Below are 22,470 nucleotides of genomic sequence, written 5' to 3'. Positions count from 1 at the left end.
TCAGAAGGTTTCCTGGCTCTGTGTTCACTAGTTCAAGTGAATATCCCCAAACAGAACATTGCATTTGTCTTTGAGCAGTATCTCTCCACGACTGCTGGGCTGTAGGCAGGACCAGATGAAATTCGCATGCCTCCAATTTTGTAACAGACTATCCAAGCACAGTTTTCATTCGATACTCTTTATTATGATATCCAGGAAAACAGTAACAAGGTGATTGCTTATTACAGCTTCCACAGACCGGGACTCCAGGCCTTACTGTCCTGGGTACACACACGCGCGCATACACACGCACACACACAAAAGACAACCCTTGTCACAAAGAACTTACAATCTAAAACAAAACGAAGATAATGATTAATCAAGAAACAAAGAGGAGGAATCACCTGCGCGAGAACACAAGATAGTTTTGGCTTGGCTTTTAGTCTGGAGTTTAAGAGTTGAAATTCCTGCCCCGTTACAGTATTCTTCTCACCATGGGCTGAACTTTTACCAGTTAATTACAATACAAGATATATTCTTCAACATATATAACCAAAGTAAGAAGACACAAAGATCAGGTTCTAGACCATCATTTGTTAAGTTTTATACAGCAAAGCTACAGTCTAGAGATTCAGAGATCTTAAGTACTCAGTTTCCGAAATACACCACCATCCAGGAATACTAGTTTCTGCTAAACCAGTCAAGGCTTACTAATACATTTTTTCACTTCAGGATATCAAATTGCCTAACACTTGTGCATGGAATGAAGTGACATCTGTGTTGTGCTGCATGATAATGCCTGACCTTTGATGTTAATCACAATAAATAAGGAGCAAGAACAAATACTGAAAAGCTATCAAATTATAAAGCTACACTTCAGCTGCTCTGATTCTGCAACGAGTTTCAAACACAAAGAAGAAGAAAAAGGACTTGTCATTTCTGGCACTCACATCACAGACTTGCCATCCTTGAGCTGGATAAAAATAATTTCTGGAAGCCTAAAATAAAAGTGACAGGACACATAGACGGAGATCAAGAGCAAGTGGATTGGATTCAAAGCTAGGTAGCATGTTTTATGTTTTTTTTTTTAAACCTGAAATAAGAGTTGTTGCCTTTTGTCTTGTCAACATCAGAAGAACTTCTCTGAAAGGCAGAAGGAGGCCGACTGCAGCAGCAGCCCAGCACGCCTCACCAGCGTTTGCACAAGGAGAACTGACAACTGCAGATGCCAATAGCAGTTCTGCTCCACCCACAAAGGCACTTGCTATCTGGGGATGAGCTGTATCCAAACACGACATTGCAACGCAAGTTGTACCGTAATGTATTCATCTGAAAGTGTTTAGGTTCCCATTAAGCGGGTTCTGATGACGCCCAACATATCGATGTGCTTATTTCTTGCACGTCTGATCCAGAAACGCTCCGGCACTGCTTCTATTTTAGTTCTGAAGAGCACGACAAATTTCTTAAAGAGTAAAGAACTAGGCTTATCAGATCCTAAGCCGAGTAGTTCAGGGAACAATGAGAAGACGGGATACCTGCCAGACATCCACCACCACAGCCTATAGTATATATCTAAAAAAAAAAAATAAATAAAAAAAAAATCCCCAAAACACAAGCATGGACAGATGCAGTGCTCTAAGGATAATCCACAACTGATAGCACGAGATCTGACAACATGATGAACACATCACTAATGTCAGCCCTTTGAAGCATCTTATTCTTTTCAAAGGATCTCCTACATTTTCCCCACACCTTAAGTTTGTAGGACATTTGAATACCCTGAGCGAGAGGTAACCCAACTATTCGTGTAACAAGATGACTACTACAACAGCCTCCAGGCACCAAACCACAGCTCCCTGGAACGCAGGATCTCTACACAGGCTCTCACTGGCCTGATGTTACAAATACCACGATTGTCCCTACTTACTGTTCAAGTCTGTTCAATACAGACATTTTCCACAGAGAACAGTTAGGACAGCAATGACCAACACTACACAGGGAGCCTAATGAAGCTGCCAGTCTCCATCGTCCGCGAGGCAGGCCCAAAGGGCTGAGTCACAAATGGAATCAAACCCAAGTATGACCTTGGAAACAGCTGGTGAACTTCTTGAAAACAGGAAAACAAGATCAGAGAAACCAAACAACCTTTTCCTCCACATACCTAGACAGGCCTACAGTCTGGAAGACCTAGACCTACTTCAATGCATAAGGGGTTCATGTGGACAAAAAAAATCGCACACCAAAAAAGCAAAAAGCCTGTAGTTTCCTGGCTGTTAAGAATTCCTGTTTCTACACCACCAGTATCATCTTGCACTGCTTGGAAACCCCAAAACAATGTCAGACAAAAGGTATCTATCCCAGTACAGTAAAGCACATCAAGTACCTCCCCTTCCACCAAAATATCTGACAAAAATCCATTAAGACTCCAAATATTTGGCACGTAGGAACTATCAGAGAGACCATCTCCCTTCTGGTACTGATGAGGGGAAGGTTTCCAATGAGATCTTTCATCTCATACTGTAATAGAGTATAATTTTCAAGCAAGGGCACAGTCGAAGAGGTTAGCTGCCTTAGAGCTTGACTGGCCTTTTCCCTGCACCTTTTCTTCTTGCTTGTGCATAAATACTTGTGTACCTCCAGGATTACTATCACGCAACTAAGCCAGCAGGAAAAACAACTTCATAAACGAGCTGTTCTTCAGCTGCACCATCTCCCCGATCTAGCTCACCATGCAACCAGAAAGGCTTGGGCTAGACAAAGCAAGGGACAGAAACCCAGTTTTGACAGCAACCTACATCACTTTCAGCATAGCATAAGCGTGAAAATGCTCTCTTTAATATTAAGTTTTGCCTCTGACAAAATTACCTCAGGTGCAGTTCACCAGAAATCTGCAAAGAGCAGAAGGACTGTAGATATGTGTTAACCCTTTTTACAGAAGTCTGAATACTTGTATCAAAATACCACACTGGTTATTACAATTCTGGGTAATGTAACTCCATAAACACAACTAAAATTTTCAAATGAAAAGGTATTCAGGAAAAACATCAAATGCTTCCAAAAAACTACTGAGTTTCTAAATGCATTATCCCACCATACTTAATTTACTTTCAGCATATTCTAACATCAGCAGAAATAACCTATGCATTTTCTCTTCATAGCAAATCCTTGATCATTCCCAGATTTGGGCATGGGATCACCTGCAAAGGAGTATTTCCAAAGAGCCAAGTTCATGAATAATTCACACATGAGAAATCAATCTTTACAACCACTCAAGAGGAGAAAGTGTTAAGATACAACCAAAAACTCTGAAAATTATTTTCAGCTGCTGTGCGTTCCTTGTTTGTACTTTCAAGTCACATATAATTACTTAGTAAAAGTATAACACTGGTTTTGATAGTAAATTCTGGCATGTAAACCAAACATACATTTAGGGGGAAAAAAAGGCTTGAAGTCATTTAAGTCTTGGAAAGTTCTGACAAGATGGGCCAGGGAGGAGGGAGTTTAATATATTGAAAAAAACCAAACAAACAAACAAACAACAAACCCAACAAAAAACAAACCAAACCAAACCAAAATTAAACAAAAAACAAACCCAACAAACCTTATTCACAGTCTCTATGAATTACTCAATTCAAATCCATCGAAGTGGACAAAGCCGCCTCTTTGTGGGATGTGGTAACTGACCACAATAAATTACTACAGCTTAAGCAAAAATTTTGTTAGGCATAGGAATATAATAATGAGCTCTTTGGTCATTTCCATTTCTAATTTTCCTCATTTCATAACAAAGAAAACATGATTAGACAACTGATGTTCTTCCAGCTTACTGAATCCCAGATTACAAAGAGCCAAAATGCAATAACATCTGAAAAATCAGTTTTAAGCAATTCAAAAGAAGTTATCCAGGCAAAGAAGAATCTTATGTCAAAACAATATCAAACTGGAAACAGAATCTCAATATCTTCTAAATCAATGGGGGTGTCCACCCCACAGTAGCAAATTAAAAGTTACTGCTTTTGCCTGATCCAAAATTATAAATAAGTATTTTTAGTTATAACACAAGAGACCCTGGCTTCCAATACTCTACCCAAATTCTAGAACAACTGAAGTTATTCTCTATTACCGGGCAGAAAGCAACAACTCCCATAAGGCAAGGATGAAGATTAAGTCATAGTAGAAACAAAAGTGCTTTTTTAAAAGTCCAAAGGCCCAGAACATCCCTAAGGCCAAAAGGAGACAAAAAGCAACATCAGTATTAACAGGCAAGAATTCACTCTTGAAGTTTTCAAAAGTTTGCATTTCAAGACTACTGTGCCAAAGAATGAGGTTTACAAGGAACAGTTTGCCTTTGGGAAACAACTATTACAACCCTTGGACTCTAACAGGTCTTAAAGATTTCAAGAAGTACCTTAAACGCTCCCTTCATAATTTGTTCCTCCATCCTTTGTGATTTTGACAACCTCAGTACTACCAGATATTACAAGCAAACTAGACAGAGTAGAAACTTTAAAAATTTGCCCCTTTTGGTTTAAGGTTCAAGTTAAGAGCAAGGCACACAGAATCCATGAAGGTCTTTTTAGAAACACCATTTTGTGCAGTGAGTATGTAACAGATACTCAATTCCCTCAACATTTCCAAGTTCCAATTTTCCAGTTTCGTGGCCAGATCAGAGAGATTCAGTTTAACCACTTCAGTTTTATTTCTTCAAATCAAGACATGGTTTAGTTATTGCCACTGGAGCAGCCTGGGTGTATTACAGGGCATGCTACCGCGGAGTTCTCAAGCTAACCAAGTCCAGTTCTGTCAAATCCACTAAGGAGCTGTGAAGCAAGTACTCAAGAACTGTGATTAAAATTACCCCAAACACCTAATAAGTTATACTGCAATAACTCTAAAGAGCACTCAACAACTGAAGAATGGATAGTTCCTTGTAGTGAAGATTTCGTACTAGAAACATTTATTCTGTATATTAAGCAACCAAACTGTAGAAGATACAGAATGCAGATTTATTATTTTATTGGGTATAAACTCAACTATAGTAACAGTTTTTAATTAAAACTATTTTATTTATCAGCTTCATTGCTCATAATTACCGCTCTCAATCAATAAGCAGTCCAATACTTCGGTTAACTTGCAAGATTAATTTAGCAACTTCTTAAGACTGAATTAAATCTCTAACTCCTTCTCAAGTGAAATAGTACAGAGAAAACATTAACTGCATCTTAAACTGGAAAATAAACCGGAGAAATCTTCACATTTAATACAATTATGAGAGACAGATAATGGAAAAATTCTTAAATTAAGATTTTTCCAGTTGTAGTAAAGGGCACAATAAATCAGTTTTCAGAAGCTGTAGCTTTTAAATATTTTTTCATAAAAATATATATAGGAGAATCAAGCTATTTCCTAACAGCGGTGAAACAAAGCAAAGCAGGTAGAATAAAGGAATGTTTCTCATAACTTCACCCATTTATCTAATAATTTCCCTCTTTGTGGAGCCTTAAATGCCTCCTAAAACAAACACAACAACACACTCTAAGAACTGCCACCCTCTAAAATCAGACAGACAAGTTTTTAAAGAAGGTCCAACGCACACTAATTCTGCAAGATACGTACACTTCGAAAACACAGGAGTAAACAGTGCTACCCAAATCAACTCCTTCTATGACCATACACACTTCCTTCTATTTTTCAAGTGCTAAAGCTATATTTCAAAAAAGTTTTTTTTGTTCCTTGTAACAGATTTCTAACCAACAAACAATAAGACTCTGCAACACTTCCAATTAGTTCAGCTTTGTTTTAATGATATGGGGCAATTCTTAGAGCAGACATTATGTAGCCAATAACTACAAAATAGAGGTTTATTGGTGTGGTCTCAGAATCCCAATTTGAACTGTAAATTTGAATCAAGGCAATTAACTGAAAAGCCAGAGTATCTGAAAATGCATATTGAGTTTTTACTTCAATTTTGCAATACTTCTTGAAGAACTTGGAAAAAGTGAAGTTGGTAGAACAGTATATATCACCAAGATTACAAAAACTGGAAGGAAATAATACATTGCAACAGTGATCCTCATTAAGTGAAGTTATTTCATCACAATAAATGTTTAAAAAAGTGTCATGTTATTTAAAAAGTGTTGTATTCCCCCCCTCCAAGTATTTGAAGACAGATAAACCCTTTTTCCTTAGTCAAAATGGCTTCTAAAAAAAGTTTCTCAAAACAACAGCAATAATCAAAAAACATGAACTGTATTTCCTTTAATCCATTAACATCTCTAGCGCTGAAGGGCCATCCATGTAAAAAGCAGATTCTTTGGGGACATTAGTCAATTAACTTAATAAAACCCAGTTTTACGAGGATTTATCCTTCCTGCTACGAGGCGAGTCCGCTCCATTTGAGGTCACTGTTCCATTTATTCCATTTTCTAGAAAAAAGAAGAAAACATTTTTGAAATATGAGACACTTTATATTTTATTACACTTTTGTAGGTCCAATACAGTCTTTTAACTTCTTTTCTGATGTATGTTCTTCATTAAACCTCATCATTATAATTCCTAACACACTAGTATAATCAAGTTTTTACACAGTGCAAAATTTAAAGTTTACTGCAATCGAGTCCAGTTTCCCGACACAGCCAGACACAGAAATGTGTGTGTTATATATATCTAGACTGAAAATCAAGACCAGCTATAGTATTTCAGAAGATATTCTCTTAAAAAAAGTAAAATACTCAATCTGTAGATGAGACTGACCTGTGAAATTCTGGAGACACACAGTACATACATAGTTCCCTGGTACAGGTCTTTATATTATATCTCACGTATTTTGTATTTAAATTCTCACTAAAATTACATTTATTTGCTTACCAAGTTTTTCATATATATAGGAAATCTTTATACACATATACTTTTAAATTCTATATGTTAAAGTATATACTTTTATTTATGTTCTGATGAAGATATTTACATAGGTGAGATGGACAGAAGTAAAACACTAGTTAGATTTGAGGTGAGTATGTGTACATGGAAAGAGTTCAAGCCCAAGACCAGGCACCCATCTAAAAACACAAAGTAATAATGTGTTCCCAGGTGCAACTCTCTACTTCTATCCCTTGTTTGGGCCAACTTAAGGACCTCCAGACTTTGAATCTGTTCAAGTACCACAGCAACGATTTGATAGCAGAAGCTTCCCCTAGAACAACGACCCACAATCTGTGGATTTATAATGCACATGACTTATAGTAAAACAGATCAACATGATACCATCGTGAATTAAAAGTATCCCCCTTTTTCAGTGTCACCACAACCCAAGGAGGCAGAGATGTTGCCTGACAGTAACTGTATTTATAGAATGGATCTGAAGAGCAGAGTGCACAGCCAGCTACCATGCTTGCTGCTTAACATCTCTGCTCTGACTTGCAGTATCATTCTGACTTCAAGCAACTGTTGTGGGTTTTTTTGGACAAATAACTGGTTAAATTAATGTTTCCCATCTGCAGATGTGTTGCAGTTCACCAAAGAGTGTGGTCAATCCACAAAAAACAACTCTTGATCTCCATCTCCCCCTGCTACACCCAAATGCTCCCATTTATACAAACAAGCACTAAAACTAAAAATAAAACCAGAAACATTACAACGAGACCATACAGGAGCCCAATTAGTCACTTAGTAACAGCCAAAGTCTATCCAACATACTTGGTTGTAAATGACACCACCACTTCAAGCCTATGTAAGGTGGTGTTTGGATACTTTTAAAGAAGTTTGTGTTATGCTTAAATCAAGAGTTAGATCCAAAGCCAGCTAACTGAAATCATATTTTCTTAAGCAGTTAAGTCAAAACAAGTGAAAGTAAAACAAAGGACAAGAATCAGCGTGTGCCTGGGTACCCCACCTACATCACCAGTAGGATTTTTCTACTGTCAATTCTTGCTTTTGGCATAGTCTAAAAGTAAAATATTTTATTGTGCCCTGGCTCCCAAAAATCCATCCAACCACAAACAAAGAAAAAAAGACTGTTTTAAAGAGTTTAATTGCATATATTACTCTTTCAAAAACACTGTCTTGCTGCATCCTGTGCAAGTGTTCTAAACAGATAACATTACAGGAATCTTCAAAACAGAAGAATCTGTAACAACAGTAACCTTCTGGATTCTAAAGTGATTTTCTTTCCATTTAAAATAAGCTGTAAAATTCCCCAGTCTTTAAAGACAGGCACAGCTCAATTATTTTGTGAATTAAACCACAATTCCAATTAACTGACTCTTTCCTTATTCCTTTACCACCTGCACGTCTCCATTGAACTTTGGTGAAAAACAGCAAATTCACCAAATTACATGAATGAAACAGTTTAAGAGATTTTTAAAAGCTACTATATTTTTGACTCACTCATTAAAATGCCATTTAAGTTTATGCTTTAAAAATATTTGTCATAGAAGATTTACATTAATTCCACAAAAACATAGTAAGATGCAATAAACATGAAGCTCTGATTATGCAGGACACCTACTTAAGAAACTACCTTCACTCAATTAAAAGAGTCCAACCATATTTTCTAATGAAAATGAGAAACCTCAACACCACAAAAAAGCCAAGTTGTGATAATTACAAATGATCAAAAGGATTTACAGAAATACTATATAAAGTAAGAAAGAAAGGAAAGGAAACAAAACAAAACAAATCACTGAATTGATCTCTGACTGTGACTCTCAGTTCTCAGTGCAAATGGTCTTCACGCTCGATATATCAAGAAGTGGCAGGTTGGCAATACATGACTGCTAGTAAAGAATCATGCTGAATTCAGCTTTTGAAATGACTTAAGCAGTTTTTGAAAAGTGCAGAAGGTATTCAAACTAGCAATTAAATACATACAAGTTTAGCTGTTGGTACAACAGAAATATGGAAGTGTGCAGATTTTTTTTTTAATGGAATACAGAAGTTTTCTCGGAGGAAAAAGCATTCAGTTTGTCTTTCATGCCCTTTTCATAAAAAGAGCATGACATAATCAAGAAGTCAAATCTGGAATGATTAGTTAATTTCCAAATGCTTCGACACAAGTTTAGAGCAGTAAGTAGTTATGTGCCCAAAGAAGTATAAAAATTCTACTTTTAGTAAAAACAGTCCAACATAAACCTATTCACTTGATGGATCATCAAACCACCTCCTTCTCCTAAAACCTCAGAATTCAGTGGCAATAAAAAAACAAGCTTGAAATTCACTGCAAGAAAAATTTAGAAGTAATTGATTACAAAAACAGATCTAAAAATATGTCTGTTCCCTTTTTATAAGGGAACAAAACATAAGCATGATACATTTTGGTCAAGTAATATAATTAGCAATGATTAAAATCTCACATTGCTTTAACTAAAAAAAAGATAATTCCTTCATTCAGTCAATTAGAAGAGGAAAAAAATCCAAACAATTAATATACAGTGGGTTTTTTTAAGTAAAAAAACCTCCACTATATATTCACCAATACTGTTTCTGGAACTGAGTCATCTCACTTGCAAGTTAAACATAAAATGTTTCTTTAGCAATTACATTAAAAAAGGCTCTCTATTACCTAAAGTTGCTTTTGAGAAGTCAAGGCAATAGAAAAACTTAAAATACAAACCTCTTTCTTTTCTGGAGCTCTTTCCTTTAGCTGATACAAACTTCTTTTTCACTGACTGAGGCTGAGAAGAAGAATGCTCTCTCCACCTCCGAAGCTGGAAATTAATGAACTTCCACATCATAAATGCTTGAGCCATGCAGATGGAGGCCAGCACACTGATTCTAGAAACAAAACACAGGTAAAGGTTTATCGGTAAGTTTAACTCACTATTCAAATGCAAAAGGAAAGCAGAACACCACCACATACAGTTTTTTGCATGTCATAAACTGCCTTTTTACTCAGCTTCCTGAAACGCATCATTGATCCCTTCTAGACAACATGAATTTGTAGTAGTTCAGTTTTGTTTAGGGTTTTTTTTCCTGACTTCCCCTGCCTCTTCCTAGTAACATCCATTTTCTAAGCCATGAAAGACTCAGCTCACAGAGCATGACTGGGTTTAGCACAGCTGAACAAACCTAAAATATACAGTGAGAGTGAAGCCTTTGTCCCTCTATCAAAACTGGGAAATACTAGATTTCTTTCCTGTTTTCTCCTTTCTCAGTATTACTCTCAAGATACCAGGTGGTAACAGCTGGAAATGGTTTAAGAGACTCTTGCAGTTCTGAGCAGCAATTCTGCAGGGTAGTGCTGATATTGACGAAGTTTCAATAACTTATTTTTCTGGATTTAATCAATAAAAAGGCGAGGGGGTTGGCTGAACATTCTGCATCACATATGTTAGGGAAGTTCTCTGTTCTCTATTCTCTGACATACAGCATGCATAGGAGCCACAATAAAGGCAGAGAAAGAGACAGGAATCTTCAACCAGGGCCAAAGATGCTCTGGACCTAATGCCTTGACCTCTACAGATAAACTCACTGCAACTGTATCTAGAATTCAATTCACTAACTCTAAAACAAACATTTGAAAGTGATCTCTGTAATTGGATATATTCCTTTTAATTTTTTTTTTTTTTTCCCAGACGAAAGAAGAGAGCAGTCCGTTAAATTTCTCAGCTGTAGACTGTAAATTCTTCAATTAATTTCACTGTGCCTTACAAGTTTGTCATGTAAGCGATTCCTATTGATCCCATTGACTGCAGAAAAACACCCAACCATTCAGAATTACTGGCATTAAAACCATATCTTCTCTATTGTGTATTTAACACAGGTTTACAGCTCCTGCTTAAGAATTGTTCCAAGTTTACTGTACCTGACAGCCAGGACATTAAAGTTTCCAGTACTGAAATTCAGCTGCTGATCTTCTGCTCTTGCCAGTCCAAAGCCAAAAGTGAGGACTGAGAGAATTAAGGTGAGAAGCCTTCCCAAAACAAAAAGAACTGCCCACAGTGAAAATCTACAAAGAAAAACACCACAAACACTAAACAAATTTTCCATTCACAACACAAGTACTAACAATGCAAATGTTTACTCTTCACCATGTGAATTTGTTTGAAATTTAATAACTTACCTAAACTGATCATTTTGCACTTACCCTAAACTAGCCCTGGATTTCTAGTAGTCATAGAAGATAAAAAGCAAGAAAAGCCCTGTCTCACAATCTCTTTTTACAAACCAGAAGTACAAAAGTATGTTCTGAAAACTAAGTTCAACTCAACAGAAAGCGCTTTCCATTACTTTAGAACATGAGCGTGTTACCAGTTCCTGTAGAACTAGCTGTATAAGCAACCTATGCTGCTCTTTTCTCAACTTTTTTTTTTTTTAAGTATTGGCACATATTGCAAGATATTATTTCATTTTACACTGCTACTACTTTTACTTAAACAGACAAAGTAGAAAAATCGTTGTTTTAGTGATATAGAAACTAAAACTATTCTGGAGAACTGTGGCCTCTAAGGCAACACTGTTTCAGCTTCCTTCTAATTTTGGTTTCTGGTTAGTTAAATGCACAAGGCTTTGAGACAGAAATTACATTAATTTAAAAGATAAAGACTACTTACCCTTTCTGGTACCTTTCATCACTGAAGTAGAAAAGACGGGATATGTGGAAAAGAAATTCAACAAAGTAATGCAATACCAGAAGAACAAGTCCAAGATGGGTCAGACTATCAAAACAAATAAAACAAACATTCAGACATTTTGTTAGGTGTTTAAGACAGAACGAAGCCAGCAAAAGTTTACAATTGACTTACTTCAGGAGATAGGCTCCCGCAATATGGAATAGATAAAGTCCAATGTAGACAATCTGCCGAAAGATATCTTCCTATCAAGAAGAAAAAAAGTAATTATGCATTATACACAATGCTATACATTATTGTACAATGTCATATATTATTACAAACTACTCCCTAGTCTTCAAAATTCTTCTTTGTTTATCAGCTACCTTAACGTGGCCTGTTCTGGCACCAAATTATTCACCCTAGATTGTCTAATTCCACACATAACTTATTGCTTGCTTACCAATAATATTTGGTATCTTACACATATCATGAGAAAATGCATCAAACATTGAAAGGATGCTTTTTAAAATGGCTCACTTTTATCTGATATGACTATTGTGAATTTGTACTAGCTATCACAATACTTATTTGGTATGTATTACTCTATAACCAGATAACTTCCTACAATTCAGTATGTTTGCTGCCCATCAGATTCTGTCAGATTGCTACAGAAATAAAATAACAGTCTGTGAACCAAAATGAAAAGGTTTCTGAGTGTTGGCATCTATTTTAAAATTTCAAGATCATCCAAGATTCTAGCACGCTGTTGCTAGCAAATACAGAAAATAACATTATTAACCATCCTACCGAGGGGAAAGGAGGGATGAGCGAATGGCATGTGGTTTTAGTTGCCAGCTGGGGCCAAACTTCAACACCACCAAATCCATCCCTTTCCAATTTAGAGGTAAGAATGCTGTGGGGGACCATATCAAAAGCCTTAACAGAAGTTCTGGTACCTGACATTGGCAGCTCTTACCTCATCCACTGATGCAGTCACTCTGCTGTAGAAGCCCACTAAATTAGTCAAGCATGACTTCCCCCCTTGGTGAAGCCACGTTGAACAGTTTAAAACAGAAATCTTTAAAAAGTAAACTTCATGTGAAAAATAAGCCTGAGCAAAAACATGCAAAAAGGCTACTTAAATTGGTCCAGCAAGATAAAAGGTGTGCTACAAAAAGTCTCCAGTAAGCTCCAAAGTTTTGAGGACCACAACAGAAAAAACTCTTGTGGGGGGGGAAAAGGATGCTGTTAAAAACTGAGCATTGAAAAAAATCTCAATATGTGACTAACCAGAACTTCTGCTGAGGACAGTGGTATTTAAATCAAATGCCAGAGTTTAATGTTCCCTGGATTTACAAAACTATTCACTGCTTATATTCTACACCTATATAATGATTCATGAAGCAACTGTGATTTCAATGAGACTATTTAGACTACTAATTACAAGAAACAAAAGAGCTGGAAAATAAAATCTCACATTCATTTGCTCAAGGGAAAATTACTTTAGTAGATAAGAAATACTAGTATTTTTTATTTACAGAACAGATATATATCAATTTTACTGCAATTAGAAATACAGGATTTAACTGGAAATCAAAAATGTACCTTCTCACACAGCAACATTTGAGCACCCAAAAGTCCATCAAGAAAAGTGGGTAACACAAATAAGAACAGGGTAGGAAATCTAGGGTAACACATTACTCCGGAAGTCCAAAAGAAATTAACTATTTCATTGTTCGGGTTGCTTGATTTGGCGTTCTTTCAATTTACATTTCGAACTTACTTTTTTAGTTTTCTGGAAGTACAATTCTGGAAAAGCATGAAACCAGTATGCCAACTGTAAGATGTAGAAAAACTTCATTTGAAACCTGCACAATATAGCAAGAATTGAAGAATATTACTTTTTGTTAATGAACTTAAAACACTTCAGAAGTTTTCTAGTGAACACATTTAATCACTGCCTCTAAAGAAAGAAAAACATTGATCCTTCCTGCCAGCCAACTCATAAGCAAGTTTTTTAAAACAAAATCTTTAAGACAAAACTTTCACAAACTCAATTATTTAAATAATAGTCTACAGAAGGAAAACTCTGTATGCTACAAATTGACAGAGGATCAAGTTTCTCCATAAATGAGTGAAAATACACTAGTGACTAATATAGTTTTACAGACTACTTAGTCTATACAGATTGTATGTAACACACCCTAAGTTTAAAACACTCCCTCCTCTCCCCAACAATCCTCTAAGGAAGAGGCCTTACGGAATCAGAGTGTGCGGGTAGTCCCTCCACAGAGAGGTTGGATCTGATATATAGTTCTCCTAAAAAAAAAAAAAAAAATCCCAATAAACACTCAATGATGCTACTTCCTAATCAGAAATAAATACAAACACGTATGTTAATTCATTATGTATATGCGTATGTGTACATATAAATATGCACACATCTACACATACACAAGTAAAAGCTGCAGATCAATGAATTTCCTTTCACAAAAAAAAAAAAAAAAGAAAAAAGAAAAAAAAAAAGAAAAAAGAAAAAAAAAAAGAAAAAAGAAAAAAAAAAAGAAAAAAGAAAAAAAAAAAAAGAGAACCCAAACAAATAAAAAAACACCAAACCCCCAAACCAAAAGACAGCTGTATTGGCTTAGGAAAATAAAAAGCAACCAACCAAACCAAGCATTCATTCAAGACAGAATGTCCTTAAGAGATGGAGGTTATTTTACCATCACTACTACAGCCATAAGCCTTCCCTTGTGAACTGCTGACAAGTTTTGAGCTTAAGTAAGAGAAAGAAAGTTTTTTCAGGAGTCATTATGTTAAGGGAAGGAAAAAAAACCACAACAAAAACCACACTCTTTCCCTTTTTTTAAACTAAGCTCATACACAAACAGCCACTAGCAAAGACCATGCCAACCGAAAGCACACGCTTGCTTGAGCCTAGAGCACTCTGTCCATACGCCTGTTCCCTAGGCTGCCAAAATGCTATGTATGATAGTTTTTGAACACTTACTTTACACTACTAAGCTGGCACAGAAAAAATATAGAGAATGAAGTACTATAATAGAGTTTAAAAGTTTTCCCTTGGTCAGTTGATAGTAAATAAACTCTGACTGAGCAACACTAACACTACTGGACTTCATACTCAGTTACGACTAAAACTTGCACAGAATCCCTAAGCTTGTTCCTGCTTTAATATTAAAACTAGCTGAAAACAGAAAAATAATCCAAAACCTTATTTATCATCATCATAAGTGAAGTTTTCGAAAGCTCAGAATACAAAGAGAAGAGAAAGCATACTTACAGAGACAAGAATACTTGTTCCCCAAACACAGGAGAAAAGGTAGAATGCACTAAGTTGCCCAGACTCATTGAACTTGCTATGCTTTGTTTTTGAAAAGTGCATTTTCCTGTTAATTTTCTGAAAGAAAAGTCCATTGTTATTTATATGCTTAACATTTATCTATTAACTGTGCTAAAAGTTTCAATGCATGTTTTAACAGTTATAACTTAAAAGTAAACTTTCGCATTAAAGTTAATAGCCTTAAAGTCTAATTAAACTTCACAATTACCTTGATGAAAGGAATTAATATTTTGTACTTACATCCAGTATGTACTCCTGAATTATAGCATGTATGATTATTGCTACAAGCATGTAGAAGAAAATTGTAGCCAAGTCTTTGATGCCATAGTGATAGAGAGAGATTGTTTCTGCAGATTGTTCTTCTGAAAGACAAAACAGAACTAGCTGTTAGGCACCAATACAGTTTAATGGCTAATAACTTTGTCTCTCAAAGTGAAACCTTTCAGGCAGAAGTAGTTTGTAGTCAGCTGAACAAACAGAAGTCAAGTTACACTGCTGTCATAACCTAGGTCACTAGGTTGTTTACAGTCATCTTCTCTGTCACATCACATACTAAATTTGACTCTGGAAAGATGTACTATAAAAATGAAAACTTCAGTGCACTTAGAAAGCTTACACAAATGCACTGAAAGGAGCCAGTAAAATTATGTTAAACTACCTCCCCACTTTGACTAGTAAACATTGTCACTTGCAAAACCAGAATAAGAATTAATGTGAACTTAATCTACCAATCTGATGGTGTTTTAGCACTAATGATGAATCCAGCAGAACAGAAACATCACCCCAACCTAATTAATTAACATGAAGTTTCACTAAAAATACAGTGAAGTCCTTTAAAATTGCTTATTATCTATTCAAATTGATGAGTTCATTTACCCTCAGCCTAGAAAGTAAGGTATACTAATAATGTCTGAATACACTGTCTCATAACTAACCTCCTGCAACATACATACCTGTGGCAGGAATGGTAACGTTATACTGAAGTGTAACAAAAATGACAGCTGCTTTTGCTGTAATCTGAAAGAGAAAAACCAAAAGTGCTATAAATTCTCACAGAAATACTTACATTAAGTTGAAAACATTTGCCCATTGTCTTAGTGCTCTTCCTCAGCACGTGTCCCCTCCCACAAAAATGATCAACTCACACTATCACACCACTTCACCTGACTTTCCAGAGGCAGAAGACATTGCATGATCTCTATAGGTTTGTTTACAGAACACTCAATCTCCTCAAATAAATATCCTCAAAAACCAACTAAAAGTCACAACTAAAACATCAAAACAAACAAACAAAAATGCTGCAATTCTTTCTCCAGTCCATACTGTATTTTTACACTAACAGAATATACATATAACGCAATCTCTAGACCACGATGCATGCAGCAATGGCTGAAAATAAACTCCACTTAGAACTACTTTTTAATTTGACAAAATTTGAAGGTTAACATCATATTCATAAACCTGTGGGTGACCTGGAACATGTGAGAAAAGGCATGGACAACGGAAAACCATTTCAGGCCAGCGGTATACCGACTCAGTACAATTAGCATTCTTTCGACCCTGGGCATCCTTTGGCAAAAAAAGTATAAAACAAAATAAATCAAATTTAGCTGTAGTGGTACTACTTCTTTACAACAGACAATAGGAAAAAACAGAATGAACAAAAGAGAGCGAGGAAAAAAGTTTGTTCTAAAGGCTTTTTTAGGGGATGGGTTGGTGGGGGTCATACTATAAAAACCCCAATAAACAAGCAGGACCTCAAGTTCCCATCTGTCAATAAATATAAATTGTCTTTCAACTTTAACACATCTTTGTTGAATCCCAACAGGAATCAGCATGTTTTAACAGAGAGAGAAAAATAACCATGCTTTACAATATTTATGATCTGATCACTTCTCATTGCTGTAAAAATCTAGCATCCTTTTTGCATTTATAGGATCAACAAGAAACAACACTACCACTACAAAAACAAAAGATCAAACCCCTTATGAGTCTTGGAAGGGTACTTTTGAGTATGTGAAGATACTGATTAGGTTACTACCAGCAGTTATCCACAAGAAATATGATTTATTGTTGAAACTAGCACTTTGGAAACAAGCCCTAGATTGTTTTAGGAATCCCTGACCACACAGCAGACCATTCACCCCATGTAATTTCAGGGAATCCAACTAGTTTGCCTGTGTTAGTGAAGTTGCCCAGGGCTCCCTATTCATCAAGGAGCCTTCAGAGGACAATTCAAAACATCAATTCTGAACTGCCCTTTGAATGCTCTGTCAGCTACTCATCAAGTCCTGATCAGCTGCACAAGTCGAGCAGTATAAACACCTCACCATACCAACTTTAACCATAGCAGCTGATTTCCAAAACCTGTATCTAAGCATTTAAAAAAAATGCAACAATCTTCTCAGCCACACCACATCTGTACCAACAAAAGCATATGGCCCCTCTATATGCTGGGGTGGAAAACAACCTGGATTTAGAAAAAAAAGGAAAGAAAAGAAGAGACTTCAGCACATCCACTCCTCACAAAGCTTCCAACCCTACCAGTAACACTGTAAATACAGTAAGCCAGAAGCAGACATGAAAAGTAATGGTTTAAGCCCATCTCTTTAATCTAAATCACCAGAAATCCATCATATAAGGACTGTCTTAGTGATTTTTGATAGTACACCCAAACTTAACAGCTTTCTTCATCTGCAGTTTTTTTTTCTTTCCATGAACATATGTGTTTCCTAACTCCACTGGCCTCTGGTGCTGACCAGTATCAACAGCTGGAGGAAATTATTTTGAAAACCATCAATATAATAAAAAAAGGCCCACAACTCTAAACAAATGGCTAAAATGCTAAAAACCCAGAAACATTTACCAAAAAGAAAATGGAAATGTCTTATTTTGATGGGACACCACTGAGAACATTTGCGAAGCCACCCAGGTAAATTGTGTTTCCAGTTTTCTCAGAAAGCAACTGAGAAGAGCCAAAAAGGCACATTTCAGACCATCTGCATCCAACACGGGGGCCCAACGCGAGCGCTTGGCCTGCAGGCAGCCCCAGGGAGCAGGGCCGACACTCAGCCAGGCCCGAGCTCCCCTGTGCGGCTGTCACACCCGGCCGTATCGGCCCCATCTCACACGGGGGAGGCGAGAGGTAACTTCAGCACCAGCCGCGACCCCCGGGCCAGCGGCTCCTCAAACCGCTTTTAGCGCTGGGAGCCCCGTGAGGTGACGAGCGGCCCGGGGATCTGTGGGAGCGTGGTGTGCCCGGTGAACCCGCTTCGCGCCAAGGATGGGGGGGAAGGGGGCCCACGCGTGCGCCCCCCACACGGCGAGCGGCGGCCCAACGTACACGTCACCGCTTGTTTCCCTTCCCGCCGCGTCGCCTGACGGGAGCCGTAGTGTCGGCGGGGCCCAGCGGGGCCGCGCACACAAAGAGCGGGGGATCGGCTGTCACGGCTGGGCCTCTCCCCCCACCCCCTCCCCCGTCGCGGTGCGAGCGCGGCCACACACTCCTCCCCCGGCCGCCGCGCTCCGAGTGCCACGTAACCCCGCCAGCGGCAGGAACTGCCCGCCGCCGCGGGAGGAAGCGCGCCTCCCCTTGCCCCGTCCCATCACGGCGGCGCCGCGCTGTGGGGGGTGCTGGGGCACGGCCTCCCCTCACAGGCGGGCAGTGGAGCAGGGTCCTGGCGGCAGCCATGGGCTGCGCCTCTCCGGGCCGTAGACAGGGAAGAGGGCGTTCCCCGAGGGGCCGGGTCCGGGAGCACGAGCCGTGGGAAAGGCGCCCGCGTTGGCTCCTCCGGCCGTGTGGCGGGGCGGGAGATCGGCTCCTCTCCCCGCGCACAGCGGGGGCGGGAGGGTCGGAGACGGCGCGGCCCGGGAAGGGCGTGGGCTAGCTGGCAGGTGCGCGGGGAGGTGTCCGTGCTGGTTGAGCAGCAGCCGCTGCGACCCGCCGCCCACCCTTCCCGCGGCGGATCGGGACCCTCGCGCCCTCCCCGCCCAGCGCCGAGAGCTCTCGGTGGAAACGGAAGAAGCGGGACGAAGCCCCTGGGGCGGTGGCGCCGGTGCCGCCTCACCTCGAACATGAGCCCCAGCAGGAAGATGATGGCCATGCAGGACACGATGTCCGCATGGTTCTGCACGATGAACTCGTGGCTCAGCACCGGCGGGTTCTTGTTGCTTTTCTTGCGGATAGCCATGGCGGGCAGGGAGCTGGCCGCCGCCTCCCCGCTGCCAGCACAGCTCCTCTCGCCGCGGCCAGGAAGAGGCGGAGGGGGAGGAGGCGGCCGCGCAGCCGAGGAATGGCAGCCGCCGTCCGCTTCACTCCGCCCCGGCCGCAAGGAGCAGCCCCGGCCGCCGCCAGCAGCGCCCCTGCCGGCCGGCGGGCACGTCCCGCCCCACCTCCCCCCGCCAACTCCCGGGGGCGGTGAGGGGCAGCGTCCGGCAGTTCAAACCGACCAACGGCGGCGGCTCTGGCGCCTCCCCATCCGCGGGAGGTCGCGCTGGGTGGTGGTGCGGACCGGGGCCTGGCGGGAGAGCCGTGCCATGCCGTGCCGTGCCGGCTCGGGCAGGGGTGGTACGTGCGCTGGCACTAGCCAGGAGCTCGCGTTGGGCCGTGGCTCAGCTTTCCTCTACCGCTGAGGCAGCGGTGACAGAAAACGGCCGTGGGTCCCGCCGGGCCGCGGAGGAGGCGGCTGCGCACCAGGCTACGCGGGGCCCGCGCCCTCCTTGATGTCTTTCTCCTCCTTCGGGGGTCTGGCGAAGTTTTGTTGTCGCCAGACCCCCGGCAGCTGAGCACCCCAAGGATGCAATTAGGCAGCCGCGCTCACCGCCTCTCCTACCGTCCCGTCTGTTGACATTACGCTGTACAGCTTGAAATAACATACGTTATCCGAGTAACCGTAACAAGGAATCCGATGACAAGAAAGCAGAAGGGAAGAAAAGCTACCCGGGAAATATAGGAAGGAAGAGACATTAAAAGGGAGGCTACTTGTGGATTAAAAAAACCAACCAGTTTTAAACAGATTAAGAGGTCTGAGAAATTAACAGATGCAGCAAGCATCCAGGCCAAACTGAGCTGTCCTTCAAACCCTGCAAATTCATGCTGCTTTTATTTATTAAAGCTGCTGGCTGACTGATATTCCCAGTGGCTATGTGGAGAAGAAAGTTCAAAAAAAGGAGCAGTTTACAGCTGAAGTTTAGTGTTGTCAGGACAGCTTTTACTGCCGGCAGCTAATGAATACAGGACAAGAGATTAAAATGCAACTATTCAGTGTGGCTTTGCCTTGCCAGAACTGAGAGTGTGCACCACATAATGAACTGTTTTCCGCAGACTGGTTTCTTCCTGCTATATGGAGCAAACTGATTAGTGTATGACCAGGTTTTTCAACTATGAACCACCTTCATCAACTGTGAAGATGCTCAGAAGTTTTGTATTAATGTATTAAATCAGGAGACAGGGATCCTTGGTATCTATAAATGACCCAGGGTACTTAAAAATACAGGAAAGGCTACAGATATTTTCCCCTTCAAAGCTGGAGATTTTTTTTTTTTTAATTAAAAAGTTTGTAAGAAATAAGCATTCATATTTCAGTCCCTTAGAAATCTCTTAATCCCCTGGCCACACCAGTATTTTGTAACTCTAAGCAGAACATTATTTCAACAATAACAATGTGAATGTACATCCATAATTGCATATTGTGTAGTCAAAATGTAACATACTGCACCTGTGAAGTACATTGGTTTGGGATAAAAATTAGAATTCTTTTTGCAATGTAGTCTTGCATCTACCTCCCACCTCAGCCTTAAATCGAGTCATTTCATCTCCACAGAACATAACAAACAGGACTTAACTGGGACAAGACATCCTCTTCTCAAGCTATAATCAGCAAGTGCCTCGAGTACCTGACTATGAAGCCTCTTACACAGGCAGAGCGCTCCTTCGTTTCCACTTGTTTTTGTGTTTGTCCTGATGGTATCGTGTAAACTGCTATACTGAAATGGAAAACAAGTCCTCATCTGAAGAGTTGCCTCATCTGAACTGTTTCTGCACCTCTCTTTTACTGGAATTCTCTCTTCTGCTGCCTGATGTTTCTTACAGCTCTTTAGTCAAGGTGTGATGACCTAAACCACCTGAGACTGCCAGCCCTCAGCCTGCTGCTTGCCAATGGGTTGCGGCTCTATGTTTTCTAGGTTTGTTTCCAGATATTTTTGAAATATTAGGCTTCAAAATGATCGCGTTGTATAGGAAGGAAGTTCCTGACAGTCTGAAATGGGGGAAGCTTCTAGTGTCTTCTCACCTGCTACCAAAAACTTGCCATGCAAACCCAATACACAGTTTCAGGTAACACGGCTGGGGAGGATTTGGTGGTAAGTGCATTATTGCACCTGGAATAACAGACACAAAGAGAACAATGCCCTTCCCATTGGGGAACCTTTCTTGAATTCACTCATCATCAAACATGCTTAAAGATACAATCAAGACTGACATTTTAAACAGAGTATAAATAAGTGAGTTAGCAAGAAAAAAACCAGAAACCCCAAAAAAGGCTGTAACTACCATCAAACTTCTTTCCCAGGTCTGCAGCCTAATAAATGATGCTGAAGTATAGGATCTTAAAATTAACTGGCAAGAAGGCTAGAAACACAGTTTGTGCTCCTTCCAATTTCTGTCCCCAACTGTACAGAAAGTTAATGCATCAAATGCTGTTTGCTCTTCTAGCTTGATGAGACAGAAGTTGCCCCTTCTCCTGTTTTTATTCTTAACTTTTAATGCATACTGCACAGATGAATATATTCAAAACAAGAGATGTAAATAGGCTAATCCCCATTTTTATACTTACATGGCATATAGCTTACATTACCATTCTATTTTTAAATAAACAAACACTTCTGATTTATAATCTCATAATCAACACGGAGTCTTAGGACTTTTACAACATGTCATAGCTGATATAAATATCCTTTAATGTATATACATCTTAGTAAAATTGCAATCTCTGCTTTTATTATTTCAGAAACATCATATACAATCATTAATGACAAGTCTGGTTAAACTGCAGTTTCCCTCATTTTCTGAGAATGCCACGTGTTTGCTGCAGCACAGCACAGGACATGGAATTGTCTGATTTATATCCTATTGCTTTTTAATCACATTCTTGCAGATTCTGTTAAGATAAAGAATTTAAGAGTCTCCTCCAACTCTGTGCATATTTTTGACACTGATTTGTTAACATTTATGAATTCTTTGAATGAATTCCATAGATATGGTATTTCCACCAGAAAAAACAGCAAAGTCTGGAATTACTTTCAGTGTTTGTTAAAATTTATTGCAGTGAGCAACCAACAAAGATGTGTGCAGGCAGCTAAATTAAAAAAAGAAATATAAACCCCAGTATTTACATCTGTTAACAAAAATAACTTGTTTTTTTTAGAATGTACAGACAACTTACTAGAAAATCACTTTTTGAAACAAACAAACAAATGAAAAAAGGTTTAGAATAACACATTTCCTATTATTTTTACTGGAGATTTTTTAATATCTCTGACTTTTAAAGTTTATAATATTACTTCAAAATATTGCAATATTAA

At 39.3% G+C, this 22,470-nt stretch overlaps 1 protein-coding gene across 2 annotated transcripts; it reads right to left on the bottom strand.

The window, feature by feature from the left end:
• Window positions 1–162: 162 nt before the first annotated feature.
• Window positions 163–19,225, bottom strand: TRAM1 (translocation associated membrane protein 1). Of its 2 annotated transcripts, none has more exons than XM_065830317.2 (11): window positions 18,957–19,225; window positions 15,843–15,906; window positions 15,130–15,251; window positions 14,830–14,946; window positions 13,789–13,847; window positions 13,312–13,396; window positions 11,721–11,791; window positions 11,529–11,633; window positions 10,781–10,924; window positions 9,590–9,750; window positions 163–6,404 (listed from the first exon to the last, which is right to left on the bottom strand). In XM_065830317.2, the coding sequence occupies exons 1-11, from the start codon at window positions 19,077–19,079 to the stop codon at window positions 6,331–6,333; spliced, it is 1,125 nt and encodes a 374-aa protein (XP_065686389.1). In that variant the 5' UTR covers window positions 19,080–19,225; the 3' UTR covers window positions 163–6,330. The 2 variants fall into 2 exon arrangements, with proteins under 2 accessions (XP_065686389.1, XP_065686390.1); XM_065830318.2 differs by lacking the exon at window positions 18,957–19,225 and adding an exon at window positions 18,233–18,310.
• Window positions 19,226–22,470: the final 3,245 nt, after the last annotated feature.

Source organism: Patagioenas fasciata, chromosome 2 (assembly GCF_037038585.1).
Source record: "Patagioenas fasciata isolate bPatFas1 chromosome 2, bPatFas1.hap1, whole genome shotgun sequence".
Taxonomy (NCBI): Eukaryota; Metazoa; Chordata; class Aves; order Columbiformes; family Columbidae; genus Patagioenas; species Patagioenas fasciata.
This window is presented reverse-complemented; position numbering and strand designations above follow the sequence as displayed.

Excerpts from the sequence above, each read along its gene's own strand:
- TRAM1 (XM_065830317.2), bottom strand. The coding sequence starts at position 19,079 with ATGGCTATCCGCAAGAAAAGCAACAAGAACCCGCCGGTGCTGAGCCAC. Across the intron at positions 14,947-15,129 it reads TTCAGGAGTACATACTGGAT|AAAATTAACAGGAAAATGCA; the intron begins GTAAGTACAAAA and ends CTTTTCTTTCAG. Across the intron at positions 6,405-9,589 it reads GAGCTCCAGAAAAGAAAGAG|AAAATGGAATAAATGGAACA; the intron begins GTTTGTATTTTA and ends TCTTTTTTCTAG.